Source organism: Erpetoichthys calabaricus, chromosome 14 (assembly GCF_900747795.2).
Source record: "Erpetoichthys calabaricus chromosome 14, fErpCal1.3, whole genome shotgun sequence".
NCBI classification, from domain to species: Eukaryota; Metazoa; Chordata; class Cladistia; order Polypteriformes; family Polypteridae; genus Erpetoichthys; species Erpetoichthys calabaricus.
This window is the reverse complement of record NC_041407.2, coordinates 91,404,888-91,423,843: the sequence shown is the minus strand read 5'-3', so window position 1 is coordinate 91,423,843 and position 18,956 is coordinate 91,404,888. Positions and strand designations below refer to the sequence as shown.

Below are 18,956 nucleotides of genomic sequence, written 5' to 3'. Positions count from 1 at the left end.
TCCAGCTACCTGTTTTACTACTTTAAAAATGCTTTTAAACCAGTGGCTTTGTCCATTACAGATTTTCAATTTCTTGGAAAGCCCACTCTGTAGTACTACGCCAATGGGGAGGTATCTCCTGGTGCAGAATGTTTTCAGCAATGCCATCAGCCCACTGCAATGTGACATTATGAAAGAGGCAGATGAACTGGATTAGCATTCATCTTTTGACTCATCAAGCCTATGTGGATAAGTTAGTCAAGACAGACGGTGTGACAGACACCAGCACTATCTGTCTTGACTAATGGTGGTTGTCATGCTGGTATTGGGTTGTGCTCTGTTACCCTTTCTCATGATGTTCTATTGCTTAGTGGTGGCTGTAGGTGAGTACATATGATCAACAGACCCTCTTAAATTTGTTATGATTTGTTATGTTATGTTCACCTGAAATAGTAAAGTTATGTGAGGCCTCTAAAAGATCCCTAATCCAGGCCATCTTCCCTAGCAGACCTAAAATAGGCTTCACCCCAGATAGCCCAATTCCCAAACTCCACAGACAGCCTTCGGCCTGCACAGGCCCAAAAAAGGGGATTTGGCTTTTGAACTTACAAAATATCCTTAACGTTCAAAATGTATCTAAAATGCTTTTCATAGGAGACAAAACTGTTAAAACCACTAGCTTAAAGGACTAGGCCAATGGTGAGTCTTTATAAATAAAAAACTATTTATTTCTTGTAAAGGAAAAACAAAAAATGCCAAAGAAAATTAAAGCAAAAATAATACAAAAAAAATGCCAAATGGGGTTGTTTGTTTGAAAATGCAACCTTAGGTAAACAAGTCCAATCCATAAACCAATAGGAAAATCCAATAACCAGTAGCAAAAATTCACAAAAAACAGGAAATCAAAAAATGCTCACTTTACTTTGCAAGGTCTGGTGGCTCCTCTCCTGACATACTAATTTTAAGGGGATTGGGCACATAACTAAACATAAATGCATTACCACAAAAATGAAAGTAACACACATAACAAATAAACAAAGTAATATTCAAAACATAACACAGAATAGAACAGAACACTCTGCCAATAACAAAAATTATAAATGAAATCAAACATTACTTGAGCCAGAGAGAAAACACCAGCTAAACCGTAGCATCTTCTTTGTCTGGATTGTACACGACTGCAGTGAGACATGTGCTTTGTACCTTCTTCTTTGCCTTTATGCTTCGTTCACACTACTGCATTTTCATTTAAAAACACAGATATTAGTCTTAGGGGTTTGTCCATCCCACCTTCACATTTTCAGCTATTGAAGGCTCTCTCTTCTTCTTCTTCTTTTGGCTGCTCCCGTTAGGGGTTGCCACAGCGGATCATCTTCTTCCATATCTTTCTGTCCTCGTCATCTTGTTCTGTTACACCATCATCTGCATGTCCTCTCTCACCACATCCATAAACCTTCTTCTGGAAACACCAGCTTGGTTTTGCAGTGTGGATGGGTAAAACATAGATTTATGATAAACCAGACTTTAATCACACTCTGATTGGTTTGTGCTGATTACGTGACACTTCCCTGATTGGATCCTGCTCATTACAGCGTCTCATTCCCTGACTGATCACCCTTTATGGAAGAAAGACATACTCCGACATAGCAAACAATAACAGCATTTTTTTCTATAGCACATTTTCATATAAAAGATATAGCTCAAAGTGCGTTACAGGATAAAGGAAGAGAAAAAAAAAATATATATATAGTAACAAAGGCGCTATATAGGCGCCCGACCCGACACAGATAGACACAGAGGCACGTACCAAATACAACCAGACTTTATTATTTTCTTCACACTTGGGCACACGTCTTCCTCGTGACCCACAGGCAATACACAGTCCACAAGCACTATTCCACAACACAATCCTCTCTCCTTTACCACCACTCCTCCTCAGGCTTAGTCTTCCTCCTCCTGACTCTGGCTCCCCGAGTAGTGGTGGCTGGCCCTTTTTATAGCCCACCCGGAAGCATTCCAGGTGCTTGACCACCTGGTCCCAATTGCACTTCTGGGTGGGGCTGAAGACTCGTCCAGCCAGGCTGCTGACTCCATGCAGCTCCCCCTAGTGGCCATCCAAGCCCCCAACCAGGCTGTGGAGGACTCCATCTCCCATGGAGCCATGTGACAGGTTGGGGGATCACTGTCCGCCAGGTAGGCTGCCACCAAGCGTCCCGGAGGGAGGTATTGAGCTGCCCATGGTTGCTCCCCCGGAACAGATGCAGAAGGGGTGTCCCTGCCAGGCATGGGACCCGGCTGTCCGCCACAATATATATAAATAAAATTAGGCAATACTAATTAACATAGAATAAAAGTAAGGTCCAATGGCCAGGGAGGACAGTCAAAACAAAACAAAACTCCAGACGGCTGGAGAAATAAAACAAAATCTGCAGGGGTCCCAGGCCCAGAGACCACCCAGCCCCTACTAGGCATTCTACCTAACATAAATGACCTCAATCAGTCCTCATGGTTTTCAGGCTTCACATGGAAGAACTTGATGATGATGGCCATGTGGACCTCTGGCCTTCAGTCCATCAATGTAGGGACAGCACGGTGCTCTGATCAGGTGGTGGGGGCGCAGATCACACCACAGAAAACCGGAAAAGGACAGCAGAGAAAGTAGGAGTTAGTACGGATTTTGGAGCCACCATGAATAATAATGATAATTAAATACATATACAGAATATCCATGTTAAAATAATGTGTTTTGAGCAGAGTTTTTAGCAAACACAGAGGAGTTGCTTTCCAATGGTGTTTGTTGTGTTCCTTAACTGTGTGCACCTAATTTGCTTTTTGCACAGTTTGAACGCTGCATAAATGCGCAAAAGGCAAATAGTTTACTGGTCGCTACAGTTTTGTGATAAATCCTGTAGCTGTTTGCAATACTATCTCTTCAAAGATGTGTGCGCTATGTTGTACAGTTTTTCGGTTGTTTTAGCGTGGGCAGGAGGAACCTTTCTAAACAATGTGAAAGCGTTAGTGTAGACGAAGATCATTTTCACTTAAAAACACTATTTTTAACTTAAAACATAGTAGTGTGGATGTTCCATTTACCTTAGAAGTCAGATGTCGGAGCTGGGAATGATGTCACACCCGAGTTGACCGCATTCCAATAAAACCAATATGGACGTGCCCAGGCAAACCTTTGTTGTGCTCGCTCCATCCAAATAAACAGTAGTTGATAACAACACATTATACAGTATTTGGTGAATCCAAACACTGCAGCAAGATGTCCACGGGTCGAGGTTGGACAGTACTGTGTGTACGACTGATTTAATGAGACACAAATAGACAGACGTGCTAAAAACCGTATAATACTACAGCTTTCACTAAAGTTTTGCTGTGTATGTCGCCATTTTGAATTGATGTCTTGATCTGAAATCGGACAAATTCAGGCTTGAGAGACCATCCCTGATTTCCCAAATGGGAAATCTGACTTAAGGGAGCATTCCAGTTGAAAATTTCCGACTAGGAATGTGGAAATTCTGACTTCCCACTTCAAATGGAACGCAGTATTAGACTGTCCTCATCAAACCGGTCAGCTGGTGACATTGCCATATTTATATAGCACAAATAGATACATACTTAGTTATTCTACAACACGAGAAACCGTTTTTGATGCTTTAGCATTTCAGCAAAGTTGTAGCAGCATTCACTAATAAAACAAAAACTTGAAAAACATGTTTACCGTCAATATCCATTTTATTTGTTCATTCAGTCAGTGCCCTGAGGCAACAGCACTTACAACTCTACAGTTTTCACAAAGGATGGCATTACATGAGACTTCACTGCAACCATAAAGCAAATTGTGGCTTTCTAATTACAAGTTATGTTTAAAACCACCAACTGAATACCTGACTCACTTAAGTCTTTAAAGTTTCTATTTAATTTGTAAAGGAAAACTGAAATGTGTGGGAAATTTTAATTTTTTTGTTTTTATGTAAGACGTGTGAAAAATGGAGAGCATGCTCTGTATTGCACATTCGTACTTTATGTCAGTAAGCTGTGCTTGAATTCTTCTTGCATTTATTAAGGAAATGTGATGTTTGTGTTATTTTTATAACATATTTAATGTACAGTATATGTCAGTAAGATATACAGTGCATTCAAAACTTGGATGGATAGACTGAGCTATTAATTTTAAGAGGTGCGCATCAGAGGCGCTGATGCAGTCCATTTTGAATAAAACAGTATTGTACAGAATAGAATTCAGAAAGCACTGAGACTCCTTCACTTCCTGCACACGTTATTATGATGTAGATTTAATTTTAAATGTGGATAAATTTGCCATCAATCTACACTCAATAATCCATAATGGCAAAGTAAAAACATGTTTTCAGAAACCTCTCATTCAGACCATTTATTGGGGAACCCCAACTTGTGCTCAGGTGCATCCTGTTTGCTTTAATTCGCCTTGAGATGTGTTGAGAACTTGATTGGAGTCCTCCTCTGACAAACTGAGTTGATTGGACAATTTACAACATGTGTCAGGACAATAAACGAGCCATTGAGTCCAAAGAACTCTCTGTAGACTTCTGTGATCAGTTTTGCTTTTCTGCATACAATTCTCCAGGGGCGGCATGGTGGCGCAGTGGGTAGCACTGCTGCCTCGCAGTTAGGAGACCTGGGTTCGCTTCCTGAGTCCTCCCTGCATGGAGTTTGCATGTTCTCCCCATGTCTGCGTGAGTTTCCTCCGGGTACTCCCACAGACCAAAGACATGCAGGTTAGGAGCATTGGCAATTCTAAATTGTCCCATAGTGTGCGCTGTGTGTGTGTGTGCCCTGCGGTGGGCCGGCACCCTGCCCAGGGTTTGTTTCCTGCTTTGGCTGGGATTGACCCTGTAGTTAGGATATAGCAGGTTGGATGATGGATGGATGGACACAATACTCCAGGTGAGGCCTCACCAGTGGGTTATAAAGCTTAGGCAGAACCCCCTTGGACTTGAACTCCACACATTAGGGCGCTATATAACCTCACATTCTGTTAGACTTCTTAACGTCTTCTGAACATTGCCTGGCAGTTGATAGTGTAGAGTCCGCTACGACCCCTAAGTCCTTCTCATAAGGTGTATTTTACATTTTTAGACCTCCCATTGTATATTCATCCTTAACATTTTGACTTCCTACATGTAATATTTTACATTTAATGACATTAAATTTCATATGAATTCACATGAATCTTCTCAAGCCTATATGCTGACCAAGTCCCTCTGTGATGGTTCATCAGATTCAAGATTATCTGCCAATCCAATCTGCCTAGCTTGGTATCATCTGCAAACTTAACCAGCTTGATACTTATGTTACAATCCAAATCTATATATATATAAACCAAATACCACTGACTCACTCATCACAAAATTTCCCTAACCATGAGGACGGGACTTGAAATTTGGAATGTAGGTTACCCTTGGCCCATAGGTGCTGGCTAAGAAACGGTTTTAAAAATTTTGTGGTCCAAGTGCAAAATTTCTTTATAGTTTTTTAGACCCGTTTGTATGTCTGTCCTCTTTTCACGAGAGAACTACTTAACGTTTTTTTTTTTCTATAATTTTCTTAAACACTCTGTTGATTTTGCAAGTTTCTCATCATGCTAAGTATCATAGTTTGCTTGTGGTACCGATTTATTAGCGCGAACCTGAGAGAGACTCATCAGGCGGTGGGACCCTCCTCACTCACGTGTCTGCCTCGGGGTGTAACCTTAACTCCGCTTAGTTAGCGAACGAGAGAACTACTTAACGGATTTAGATCTTTTTTTTTTCTATAATTTGCTTGAACATTCCGGGTTGATTTTGTGACTTCCGTCATTGCACTAAGAATCATAGTTCGCTTGCAGGAGCGATGTATTCGCGCTAATCCGAGGCAGAGGCTGCGGGCCGAGGGGAGGGGGAAGAGTGATGTCAGGAGTAGAGAGCTGGGCCGGGCCCTCCTCACTGTCCGGTTTCACTACTTCGAGGGCGAAGCCACGGGAGATGGCTAGTCATTTATATACACTATATGGACAAAAGTATTATTTATTGAATTCAGGTGTTTCAGTCCAACCTATTGCCACAGGTGTATACAATCAAGCACCTAGCCATGCCGTCTCCATTTATAAACATTTCTGAAACAAAATGGGTCATTCTGAAGAGCTCAGTGACTTCAAGCGTGGTGGTACTGTCATAGGATTGCACCTTTTGACAAGACAGTTTGTTAAATTTCATCCTTGCTGGATATTCCATGATCAACTGTAAGTGGTATTACTGGAAAGTGGAAGCGTTTAGGAACAACAGCAACTCGGCCATGAAGTCGTAGATCACATAAAATCACAGAGTGGGGTCAATGACTGTTAAGGTGCATGGTGCGTAAACGTCGCCAGTGCTCTGCTGATTCCATTGCTGAAGAGTTCCAAACTTCAATTGGTATCAGCTATACGGAGGGAGCTTCATAGAATGGGTTTCCATGGCCGAGCAGCTGCATGCAAGTTCAGTGCCAAGCACTGGATGGAGTGGAGTAAAGCACACCACCACTGGACTGTGGAGCAGTTGAAACGTGTTCTATGGAGTGACAAATCACACTTCTCTGTTGGCAGTCAGATGGGTGAGTCCGGGTTTGGCAGATGCCAGGAGAACATTGCCTGCCTGACTGTGAAGTTTGGTAGAGGAGAGATAATGATGTGGGCTATTTTTCAGAGTTTCGGTTTGGACCCTTACTTTCAGTGAAAGACAATCTTAATGCTTCAGCATACCAAGACATTTTGGACAATGCTATGCTTCCACCTTTCTGGAAACAGATTGGGGAAGACCCTTGTCTGTTCCAGCATGACTGTGACTCAGTGCACCAAGCCAAAGTCCATAAAGACATAGTTGGATGAGTTTGGTGTGGAAGAACTTCACTGGCCTGCACAGGGCCCTGACCTCAACCCCATCGAACACCTTTAGGATGAATTGTAGCAGAGATTGTGAGCCAGGCCTTCTCGTCCAACATCAGTGCCTGACCTCATAAATACTCTACAGAATGAATGGACACAAATTCCCACAGAAACACTCCAAAATCTTGTGGAAAGCCTTCCAAGAAGAGTGGAAGCTGTTATAGCTGCAAAGGTGGGACCAACTCCATATTAAAGCCTATGTATTTGAATGCAGTGTCATTGAAGTCCCTGTTGGTGTAATGGTCACGCATTCCAATACTTTTGTCCATATAGTGTATATAAAAAATAGCAGCGGCCCTTGCACTGACCCCTGAGACACACTTCTCTTAACGTCGGCCAATTCTGATAAGGTTTCTCACATCATACACCCTTGGTTTCTGCGTCTGAGCCAATTCTGCACCCATCTACAAACATCACCCTGAACCCCCACTTCTTTTAGTTTGATACCCAACCTCTCATGTGGCACCTTATCAAATGCTTTCTGAAAGTCAAGATAAATAATATCATATGCTCCAGTGAAACACCACATGAATTGGGGAAAGTCAACCGTTGATCACTCAAAGTGGGCATTTGGAAACAGCGAGTGAATGGATGAATGGAGGACAGATGGCGCGAGCTCAACACATAATAGATTCTGCCCAAAGAAAATTAAATAGTGGGAGAAGAGCAGTTGCTGGGGCTACAGGAAACATCTTTGCGCATTTATTCACAGGAAAGCAAACCATTTTGCCACATTCTCCCCCAAGAGACGATTGTAACAAACATGTCTCTCCAGGCAGAATATCTAATTGATTGATTCTGGGAAGCCAGACAGCAGTTGGTGACTCAGAGTTCAAATATGTCTGGTGGGTGGAAATGGCAGGAAGCACTGGACACTGGTGAGGCATTCCTATGCATGTTTCACAAGAGAATGTGGCCACTTACTGTAACCCCTCCAAAAATCTTTCCCCATATCCCGGAAGCTGCTGCAGATTGGATATACAAAAGTTGAATTTAGCGTTTTTATCAACTGACCCCCCAGAACAATTCAAGAAGTGAGGATTTTAATATATATTTAGATTAAATGTGTGTAATTCTGTATCCATTTTGGAATAATAACACCATAATTGAGCACACATTGAGTTCTGATGAACCTGACCTTGAAATGTGACTAAAGTAGAGACACCCTGCAGTTTATGGCAGCACAGTGGTTATTGCTGTTGCCTCAAGGATTCAGCATCCCGGCGTACATTTCATGTTTGCGGAGTCTGCACGTCCTCCTAGCTATGCATGCACTATTTTGGTTTTCTTCTCTCATCCACTGATACATGCAGGTCAGGTTGATTGGCACTGTCGCCAGTCTGAGGGAGTGTACATGTGTTTGCCTTTGTGAAGGTCTGGCACCTGGCTTAGGGTTGTTGTTTCTGGCACCATGCAACCCTCAGTTGAATTATGTTGGTATTAGAAGATCTGTGCGCATGTACTGTATGTAAAATTTAGGAAAGGATGGTAGGTGTGAACATTCTCAGTTTGATATCTTCCAGCACATAATGGCATCTAATCCTTTGTACTTGAAGCCTAACAATACCACTGGAGCAGACTGGTCCTTTCTGGGCTTGACCAGTATGGTTGATTGAAGAATTGAAGATCCACTAGCTTAAATGTTGGGATGCCAACCCCGTCGTTACCATTTAATCAACTGAAAATTATTAACAAAACACACACTTGATGCCACTAGAAACAAATAAAAAATGGGTTGACTTAGGCTAGAGAACCTCCCTGTGCTAGGAGCTCAGTCCTGCAGTGTACTCTTATATCAAGTGACGCCTCCTTCTGGGGACCGCAGGGTATATAGCTGGGGGACCGGAGGGGGTGGACTCAAAATCCAGTCACTAAGAGTCTTCTCAGCACCATGGAGGGAACAGAAGAGGATAATGTTATTGTCAGTGCCCCCTCTCAAACCAGGGTGGCAGTACATACCTCAGATGAGCCCCGAGTACCCATGCGTGAGACCAGCTAATCATACAAGCCAAAGCTTCTTTAACTGCGCAATCAAGCAAATAAAGTTAACTTCATTTCATCTGTCCATTTTCTAACCTGCTGAACCAGTTTAAAGTCCTAGCACATAGCCTGGCAGCATTGGGCACAAAAAGGGTCCATTGCAGGGTACATTAAAGGAATGTTCCAACCAATATTTTTTAATGTTACTTAATGTAGAACACATGACTCACAAATGAGAATACACTTCTTGGGACAACTTGCTAAAAAGGTTGTAGTGAATGGTGGCAAAATCCACAGCTGGAAAGGCTCCGTCCACAGGGTTTCTTCTTAAAAGCCCGCACCCAATTTGTATTGTATAGATAGATAGATAAAAGGCATTATATGATAGATAAAAAGATAGATAAATAAAACTGTGTCCTAAGGGGAAATGGATCTTTCTTACATTTCCTCTAGTTCATGCACTTTAAACATTCGGGGTTGCAGCGTCCCCTTTCTACGCATGCATTTGATGAATTCCTTAAAATAACTATGGAAGGACAGGAGTGAGAGAAAAAGAAACTAAACAAAAGCTGAAAGAAAACAGAAAGATAACATTGCCGTTGTCAGTTCACGAGGACAGTAACTGAAGCTTAATGATTCATTTATAGATCTTGCTATCATTTAGACTGTTGCATCACTGCATGGCATAACGGCCTCAAATAGTGTTTAGACAAGCAGTGCAGTCTGCGTATATGTTTCATGTTAAAACACTTCGACCATACAGTATTCCTGTATTAGATGTTTGGCATTTCCTATTAGACCATAGTGTTAACTTAGTTTAGTGATTTGCGTAGATGTGTAGTGAGATGTTGGGTGCTGTGAAGCCTCGCCTGTGATTTTGTTGGAAATGTGTCAGCGTTAGCACATTTACTGTTTTGAGCATACTGAGTACTGAATATTACATCTCCTGTGGCTCTTCCTTAACAACTCACTTAATTCCAGTTATTTTCAGCTTCTTTTCAGTTAATGTGATGGTAAACCATTTAGTTCGACAGCATATTTTACAGCTTATCTTCTTACAAACGTAGCTGCCATTTCTTTTAGCCTCACATTAACTACAACTGTATTGTTCTAACTGTGTGCCAGAGCTGTCCCTTCCTGTATGCAGGTCATACATTGTATGTGGGGCCTGTGATTGGAGGACTGATATTGGAGGTGGGGGTGGGGTGTCCGTTTGGGGGTTCTCAGACCTCGGTGACTAAAGAGCTCCGCTGGACAGCCAATTGAATTGCACATTTTCGTCACTTGGATTACTTGACTTGAGTCAGATACCTCCGCCCACACCCCTAATCTTAAGCATATTGTGTTACATCACTGACGTATAATTTAAAGTGACAACCTCCTCAATGGAGCAGAGATCTGGATGTCTTCAGCTTAACTCAAATGGAGCTATTGCTGTGTTCGTGAATCATCAATTTAACATCGCTGACAGTTACCTGCTGTCATAAGTTTTGATTAATGAGTAGAGAGATGGCTTCAAGTCAATGCCAGTCAAGAGCACAGAAAAGAAAAAAAATGAAAGCATAAAGAAGCAGCTCGTTCTGCACTTGCAGGTGTGTTTAGAAATCTAAATTTGTATAACTTCCAGTACGCTAGCCTACGCTACATCTGCTGCTACTACTCTAAAGCTAGCAGTTTACAGGAGTAACAAGGGAGTAGCATTTTGTGTAATAGTTTTGATTTTGAGTGCTTAACAGATATTGCCTGATGTTACAGTGCCTAGCTGGCACGTGGTTGTGGATTATTTTTTATTGCCATTTAGACCTCAGATCCCCTGTGGTAAAGTGAGGTCTGTGGCTGTGTTGCATTTTAAATAAGTAATCACCACATTCACGTCTTTGTGTGGGGGGGGCGTGGGACTGTGGACAATTTGGACATTGTTTGGATTTGCTGTTTTTTTAATAAAAGCACTGATCACTTTTACACCACCCCCTTGCTTCGTGTGTGTTTGTCCTCATCTGCCAAGCTCATCTCGGTTACGGTACTGACGGTGTCGGGTTCAAGACGCTCCCATAATAGAAGAGGGAGCCAGGAGCCGACCCGCACTGTCTCATCCCCAAGATGATTCTACTTAGGGCGTCAGTTTGTGCTCTGCACTTAACTAAATATGCTCCATTGTTTTGCAGATTTGATATCCTGTATGGAACGTGGCAGCCATCTGCATGAGCAGCATTTTAGGTAAGTTGGTATCTGTTGGTCAGTCAATCAATCAATCTTTATTTCAAACTAGCAGGGGTACCCAGTGATGCCCAGGATGGAATAAAGTGCAGCTACCATCAAGGGGAAAAAATTTGTCCCCAAATCAAAATTTCACTGACCAAGCCAACTGTAGTAAGCAACTTATAATGCCTGTGCCAAGTTTGTAAAACAGAGCCGGTCAATCCATTGAGCAACATAAGGGCGCTGACATTATGAAAGTTACGTGAGGGACGCCGTTTATGTAACTGAAGTGGCACAAGCTCTGTACTTTTCCATTACACCTGCATTATGGACAACATGGAGTGCCATTTTAGTAAATCAAGATTGGGGTACACGCTATAGGGGACTTCAATGACACTGCATTCAAATACATAGGGGGGGCTCCCATCCCAAACCCCCTTTGAGTTCAGTGTTGAGGATGTATATTCTGGATAAACCCATAAAACATAAATTCAGCATTATATATTAAAAAGCCCCTTTAAATGTGAAAACAATCAAAAAGCCCTTCACTAGTGCTAATTGTATGCATGGCTGTTTTCCTTAATGACTACTGTCGCAAACATTTTGTAAAAAACAAAATCAAATGAGATCAAAAATCAGACTTTATTTGTCACTTTCAGTTATACACAAAGTGAAAAATGTAGTGAATTACTTAGTTACAGAAGCTCAGGTAAAATATAATATTATAAAAAACAATAACCCCTCAAAAGCACAAACAAGAACTTCTGGCTTGGATAATAAGGGAACTGCTGCCATCTGGTAACAGATGGCAATAAGATGGTCAGACCTGCCCAGTGGTGCCACAGAGTTACATTTAAAGGCATTGACATTAACATTTGAATTAAAGAGTACTAGGGGGCTTTGTCCCCTGCTCGCTTTGCTCGCCAACCCCCTGGCCAGCGCAATGCGCCAGCCTCTTTGCGGTTTTGCCACTCACGTATGGGGATGTGAATGTAATTCAAACAGATTTTCATTTTTAAGTGTTACATTTGCATCCATGTGATATATAACTGCCCATGATTGCATTTTGTTTCTTTCTCTCTATTAAATAAAATGGCTTTTTCAAATGTTTGGCTCTGAGATTTGTTAATTGTCTTTGCAAAAGCTATTCTAATGGGAAACTGTAAACATTTTAATACGAATGGCATATCAAGATCTCCTTTGCTGTGTAATGTTATCCGCAGGAGATGTACTACGTTACCCTTCTTGGATACATCCTTCTTTTTACAGTGATTTGGCCGGTGGAAGACTGGATGGTGTTAACGGTTGTAGATATTCTTTGTAATATTGTAAGTTGTTGTTTTTATCTTCCGCACCATCACCACCAACTGTTTCAGCATAGTCTATTGATACGCATTTAACCATTTTGCTGTGTTACCGATCGACATTTCTGGCGTAGATTCATTTGACTTCATCTTTTCTCGGTGCTAGGATTGCCCATGTACTGATTTCTTCTGTTGATAATCCTTCATGATGAAGTTCTTCCATAAGATTTGGACATAATACGTCTTCTTTAATTGAGAACTTAAGGTGAGGAAAAGGTTAAAACTTATAAGAGCTGAGAGTGCAAGAAGTGTGTCTGACAAAAGCATTCATAAGACTGAGAGGTGAGAGGACCGTGGTCTTGTTTGAAAATGGTTGTAAGTAGGGCGTGACTTGAAAGAATCTAATGGTAAAAGTCACCGTCTCGTGGGACTTCATACCAAAAAGTCTCTTCAAAAGATCACGTCTCGTCGCAGGATAAAAAGTCTCGTCTCCCAAGATGTTTTTATTATAGTCAGTCAGTCATTTTCCAACCTGCTATATCCTAACACAGGGTCACGGGGTTTTTTATTATAATAGAGAGAGATATGTTTTTATTGCAGTAGTATGGTAGTTAATTTTACAGCACTCGGGACCCAAGTTCAATTCCCAGCATTGTCTATATGTAGCTTACTTGTTATTTTTGACAGAGAACTCCAGCTTCCTCTCACCCTCCATAATATGCAAATAGATGGCTCCAAACTTGTACAGTAGCTCAGTGAGAATACTTGCCTTTTCTCCCAGGGTCATATCCCTCCTGGGTGGTCAGAGGTAACACCATCTGCACTCAATTACCCCCACTTGGTCAGTGGATCCAAGCCAGAGACCTTCCAAGACCACCAGCAGGCCAAGTAGTTTAAGCTGAGGTGTGGATCTCGTAAGTTCTGCCCTTTTAGTGCTTGGTCGTCTCTCTGCCACTTTGTCCTTCTTACTCGAAACAACGGCAACAACAACAACTTTTAGTTGTATAGCACATTTTCATACAAAGCATGTTGCTTAAAGTGCTTTTACGAGATGTTAAAGAAAAAAGTGCAATTAAAAAGAAAAAGAATACCTTAAAAATAAATGTGTTTATGAATGAATAAATAAATGAAATAACAAAAATGGTAAATAAGAATAAATCAATAAGCACTTCCTTTTTACAGATAGACAAGTAACAGATAAAGTAAAGTAGAGCCTTTTAATTATGGATTATACTGCTAAGTCTCTAATGATTGTAAGAAGAAGTCCAGTGCTGTGGTCAGATGGGCATGGAGGACAAAACAGTAAAAAGCTAAGCTGGCGGGGAGTTGATGCCACTCACTCTTCCACGTTCACACACACACACACCCTCTGCATGGCGTCTTTGGATGGCTCCGCTCCTTCTGGTAGTCACTCTCTCTCTCTCACCCCAGTCCATGTGACTCCACCAGAATGTTCATGCCAAAAGCGCTGTAGCCCTTAAGTGCCTCTCTTATCTACTACATCGGGGTAAATGCAAAAGGAAGTAGCTGTGCCTCTTTTCTGTGGCCTGTTGCACATTATAATTGCCTACATCCGCATCCTATGTAATGCTTAAAGCTGGAAGAATTTTCCCATTTTACATTTAATTAGCCTGTCTAGCTTAATAGCTCTATATGGGTTTGGTGGTCTCACCATGTCTCAACACAGCACAATTGACCTTTCTTTTAATATTTTCAAAGCTGTGAGCATCTTTTAGTTTTATTAAGAGCCTTCTGAGTTAAAGCAGCCACCTTTCCAAACATTGGTGTACATTAAAAGACCGTTCGGTATACAGCGCCTTTCATAACAGCTGGTATTTCATGCCGGCTTTCCAAGACTTGGAAGCATGAGAGTGCAGGCAGGAGCAAAAACGACTCCTCTCTCCAAGTGGTGTATTCCCATTCCCCAAATGCACCAAACTGGAGACTCCAAAAACTGTAATCTTATTATTGAGTGTGGAAGTGTCTATGAAGTTGCTCTTCAATGTACTGGTGTCCTGTCCAGGGTTGTGTCTTACCTTTTGCCTCCACTTAACCCTGCAATGGAATCACCAAGTCCAGGAGCTGGATGAATAGATGGATGCTAATGAAATGCATTAAATGACTGTCCTTAACAGAAAAGGTGCTATAATGAACAAAATAAGGCATGCTGGTCATTTCTTTTAGACTGCCCTTATAGTTCCGAGATCCTAGGTTCATTTTGGGCCTGGTCACTGTTTGTGTGCAGTCTGCATGTTCTCCCCATGCCAGTAAGAAGTTTCTTCAGCTCCTACTCAACACACACACACACACACATTCCAAAGACATATTGTGATAAGAGATGTCTGTGGTGAAGCACAATTTTAAATAAATAATCAGGAATCCCAGAGCACGCAGGCTCCAGGGGGGTGCAGGGCATGGATATGTGCCACTCTGAGTTTGATTGGGGTGCTTGGCTGATCGCTCATACCCATACAAATGTGACTGGGTTGGGTCAAGTGCTTCATTCACACCTCAGAGCAGGTGCTATAAAGGGAGCCTGCATAGTGAAATCAGGGTCAAAAAAAAAAAAACAGTGAAAAAATGAACGAGAGTGGGAAGTTAAAGGGACGGCTATCAGAATCCAGGATTGGGAGAAGAGCCGATGTGGGAAGGAGTGGAGGCAGGCAGCCAGGAAAAGTCCCAGAAGGAGGAGCGTGTGGCCGTCGCTCACGAGGTGACTGAGGGTCACTCCCGCTGAGCGTTTTGGGGAGCAGGAGTGACTGACCATTCAAGGAAGGCTCTTGATTAAGGCCGAGGAGTGGCAGTGGGAGTCGGAGGACCAGGGGCCTGAGCCCAGTTAAAGGGGTGGATATGCCTGTCGGAAGGACGTCTCCTCAGGTTGATGGATCACATTCGGGGTACACGGAGGAGACGTTGGGTTTTAGAAAGCTGCACTGGGACTCGTGTGTTTGTTTTAAACTAATGGACAGATTTCTGCCATGATTGTAACGTTGTTTTTTTTGGAGTTATTCATTTGACATTTTAACCTCCACTTTTCACATCATTTCATGGATTTTTTATTTGAAGATACAGTATCTGCACTGTACTTTTGGACACAGTTTGTTTTGTTTTTTTTGCACCGCCCCTTGCTGACTGTGTCTGTGTCCTCATTTGCCTGGCTCATCCTCGGGTACGTTATTGGCGGTTCTGGGTCCAAGTGGTTCCTGAAGCTCCTAAGGAGAGTGGAGCCGACCCAGACTGTCACACATACGAGGGTTGTCTGGGTTCCGCGCAGAATTTTATCGTTTGTCGAGTGTCAGCCTGTCGAAACCTGTTCTGCTGTGTAGAGGGATTATTCAAGTGGTTGCATGTTTTTGTTCAGATGTTTTGCTCCCTCTCTTCCTTCAGAATGAACACGAGAAGCAAACGAACTGAGAGTGTGCAGCCGGCGCTAGCAGCGAAGCTCCCAACTCCGTGCGTGCGTGACTTTCGAGTGATGATTTTTTACGACTTTTCTGATGGTTTAATCTGCTCGGTGGAACGCACCATGTTTGCCATCTTTTTCAACATCGATGGCATTGTCGCGTCAATTCCGCTGATGGAGAGGAAAACTGTGACATCTGAGTGGTACACCACTCAGTGCCTGCCTGACGTTTTTTCTGAGATGGCTAGAGGCCGGTCCAAGAACTTGCGAAGGCACTTTTTGCATCATGATAATGCGCCAGCCCACACGGCTAATGCGACGAAGCATTTCATCGAAGACAGTGGTGTCAACGTTTTGAACCCGCCATCCTACTCGCCTGATCTTGCACCATGTGACTTTTGGCTCTTCCCGAAGGTGACAGAACCCCTGTGAGGCCACAACTTCGAAACTCGAGAAGAACTGATTGCAGCTGTCAAAGAACAGCTGGACAACCTCCCAAAGACAGCCTTTCGCGAGTGTTTTGCGGCGTGGGTCAGAAGAGCCCAAAAGAGCATTGATGTTGGCGGTGAATACTTGGAAAAAGTTTAAAAAATGATCGAAGTACATGAGAAAGTTAGAAAAAAAAAATCCTTGGCTACTTATTTCGAGTGATTCCGCGCGGAACCCAGACAACCCTCGTATGTGTTAGGCTAAATGTCCGTTCTCAGTTTTCTCTGTGTGAATGACTAAAGGTGTGATCATAATCTCTGATGAACTTACATCCCATCCCTGATAATTTACCAGATAAGCCACACCATCCTGTGGGCTTTGAAAATGGATGGATAAAAAATGTGCTAAAAGTGGTGCCTCAGAGGTCTGATAGCTACAGGACTAGGCTTTGAGATCTTCTGTCTGGGTGGAGTTTGCACTTTCTTCCCAGTAAATGTGTGGGTTTTTCCAAAGAATTCTGGTTTCCTCTCTCAGGTTCAGACAGAGTGTCAGAAGTGTGCCCAGTATGCCCAGTCATTCTACTTCAATAATACTGGAATTCTCGTTTCAGCGCTTACTGCCCGGCTGGCTGTGGGAACGTCAGTGGTGATGTGTGGGGGACGCCGAATCCAGGATACCGCGACGTGAGTAAAAGTCTTTTCTTTTTTTTTTATTCTCCATGTGAGCTGTGAGAAGGATGTTAATGACTGTGTTTGTTTAAAGAGCTTAAAGGTTATGAAATCTGAATGGTGACTCATGGTGAGTGGTGATTTGAAATGAAACACATCACACCAGATGACAAATAACTAACATAAATGGCTGGCGGTAGATGATTTCATCAGTTAGCCCCTTTATTGTGCTTATTTTAGCTAAAGGGAAAGCTACTGTACTGAGTTTCCTTTTGGGTTTGAATTGGTGTGGGGTTAGCATTTCTACATTGGTTTTCCAAATGGTAATGATATGAAGGTTAAGTTAACAGGACATTGACCCCTGTGTCCGGGTGCCATGCCATAGACGGGTGCCCAGTCCTGAGCCCCTCAACCCTAAATCAGCACTGAGAAAGAGGTGAGATGAGATAATTAAGAGTATTTATATTATATTTATAATCCCCTGCCCTTAAGAACCACCTTTTATTCTCAACAACCAATCAATCAATTGATTTTTTGTTAAATGAAAGATAGCCTTTAAATAAAGCCTTAGTAGAGATCAGTAATACAGGGTCAAGTCAAGTCAAGTTGGGGAGCATGCACTGGTACAGTGCGTTGCTGCACCCACTACACATCGAAACAGCTTGGGATCCCGGTTGGCAACCCCCCAGGCAGACACGCGGTCCCGTGCTACCCTCCGGAAATGACCCTCTATCTGCCACAGACAGGTGTTACGTGGGCGACCCCTTGGCCTAGTCCAGCCACTTGGGTCCCCAACAATGAGGATCTTATGAGCCGGATCACCCTCGGGGAAACGCGCCACATGGCCTTAGTGCCGTAACTGACGCTTCCTCAAAATGCAGGTAATGTGCCTCATTCGAGACTCCATGAGCAACCGCTCATTCGACACAAAGTCAAACCAATGGTACCCAAGGATTTTCCGGAGAGACACAGTACCAAAGGAGTCCAGTCTTCATCTCAGGTCACTGGATAGCGTCCATGTTTCACAACCATAAAGCAAGACAGGAAGCACCAGAACTCTAAAGACTTGGACCTTCGTCTTTTTGCATAGATATCGGGAGCACCACACACCCCTTTCCAGCGACCTCATGACCCCACCATGCTCTCCCAATCCGTCTACTGACTTCACAGGAAGAGTCATCAGAGACATGAATGTCACTGCCAAGGTAAGTAAACCTCTCAACGAGGTCGACACTCTCTCTGCAAACACACACACTGCTGATGGCTGTGCCCAAGAGGTCATTAAAGGCCTTTTTTTTGTAATACAGGGTGGCGCACAAAAAACCGAACCATCTCCGACTCCAACTTCGACGTACGTTTCTTAGCCCGTACACGAAACGAAAGATATGCAATACAAAAATCTGTACTTACTGGTTAGAGGTGGTGCTGGAAATGATTTCCTTGTACGTCAATACACTTTTCTGCACATCGCACCATATTGTCATAGATGCAACACAGCTCAGCTGCTTCAATTTTTCCTATTTCACTCCGAATATTGTCCTTCAGTTCCTCTAATGTCTTTGGATTATTGACATACACTTTTCCCTTCAGATTGCCCCACAGGTAAAACTCGCAAGTGGATAGGTCCGGTGATCTTGGTGGCCACAAACCTTTGCTGACAGTTCGTTCCTCTGTGAAGACGTTGTGAATTCGAGAAAGTGACTCGCTAGAAGTGTGACATGTCACTCCATCTTGTTGAAAGACGGTGTACCCACTGGCTCACAGCTTCCTTACTAATGTACAGTTGGGGCTGTTGGCCATTGTGACGGCACCCGCCTGTATAATAGCTTGAGCCAGCCGGTCAGAGACGGTTCGGTTTTTCATGCGCCACCCTTTATAACAGCGGAAGTCAGCAAGATATCAATGAGCACAAGGATAGGATGACAGTGTCACACATTTAAGCAGAGGAGGATCTACCTTTAAATTAATGAAGCTTAAGCTTCAGGGCCCCAAAAAGGGACTTTGAATCCACATTGCTTTAAAAGTTTGGGTGCTTACTGTATGAGAAT

General features: G+C 42.8%; 1 protein-coding gene across 2 annotated transcripts in view; it reads left to right on the top strand.

Moving 5' to 3' along the window:
• Window positions 1–18,956, top strand: part of si:dkey-34d22.1 (discoidin, CUB and LCCL domain-containing protein 1) — a 95,785-nt gene that overhangs the window by 26,498 nt on the left and 50,331 nt on the right. For both annotated transcript variants that reach the window (XM_028819131.2, XM_051936272.1), the window contains 2 exons: window positions 11,071–11,122; window positions 16,851–16,923. In XM_028819131.2, coding sequence (XP_028674964.1) covers window positions 11,071–11,122; window positions 16,851–16,923 — 125 coding nt within the window. The remainder of the gene's footprint in view (window positions 1–11,070; window positions 11,123–16,850; window positions 16,924–18,956) is intronic.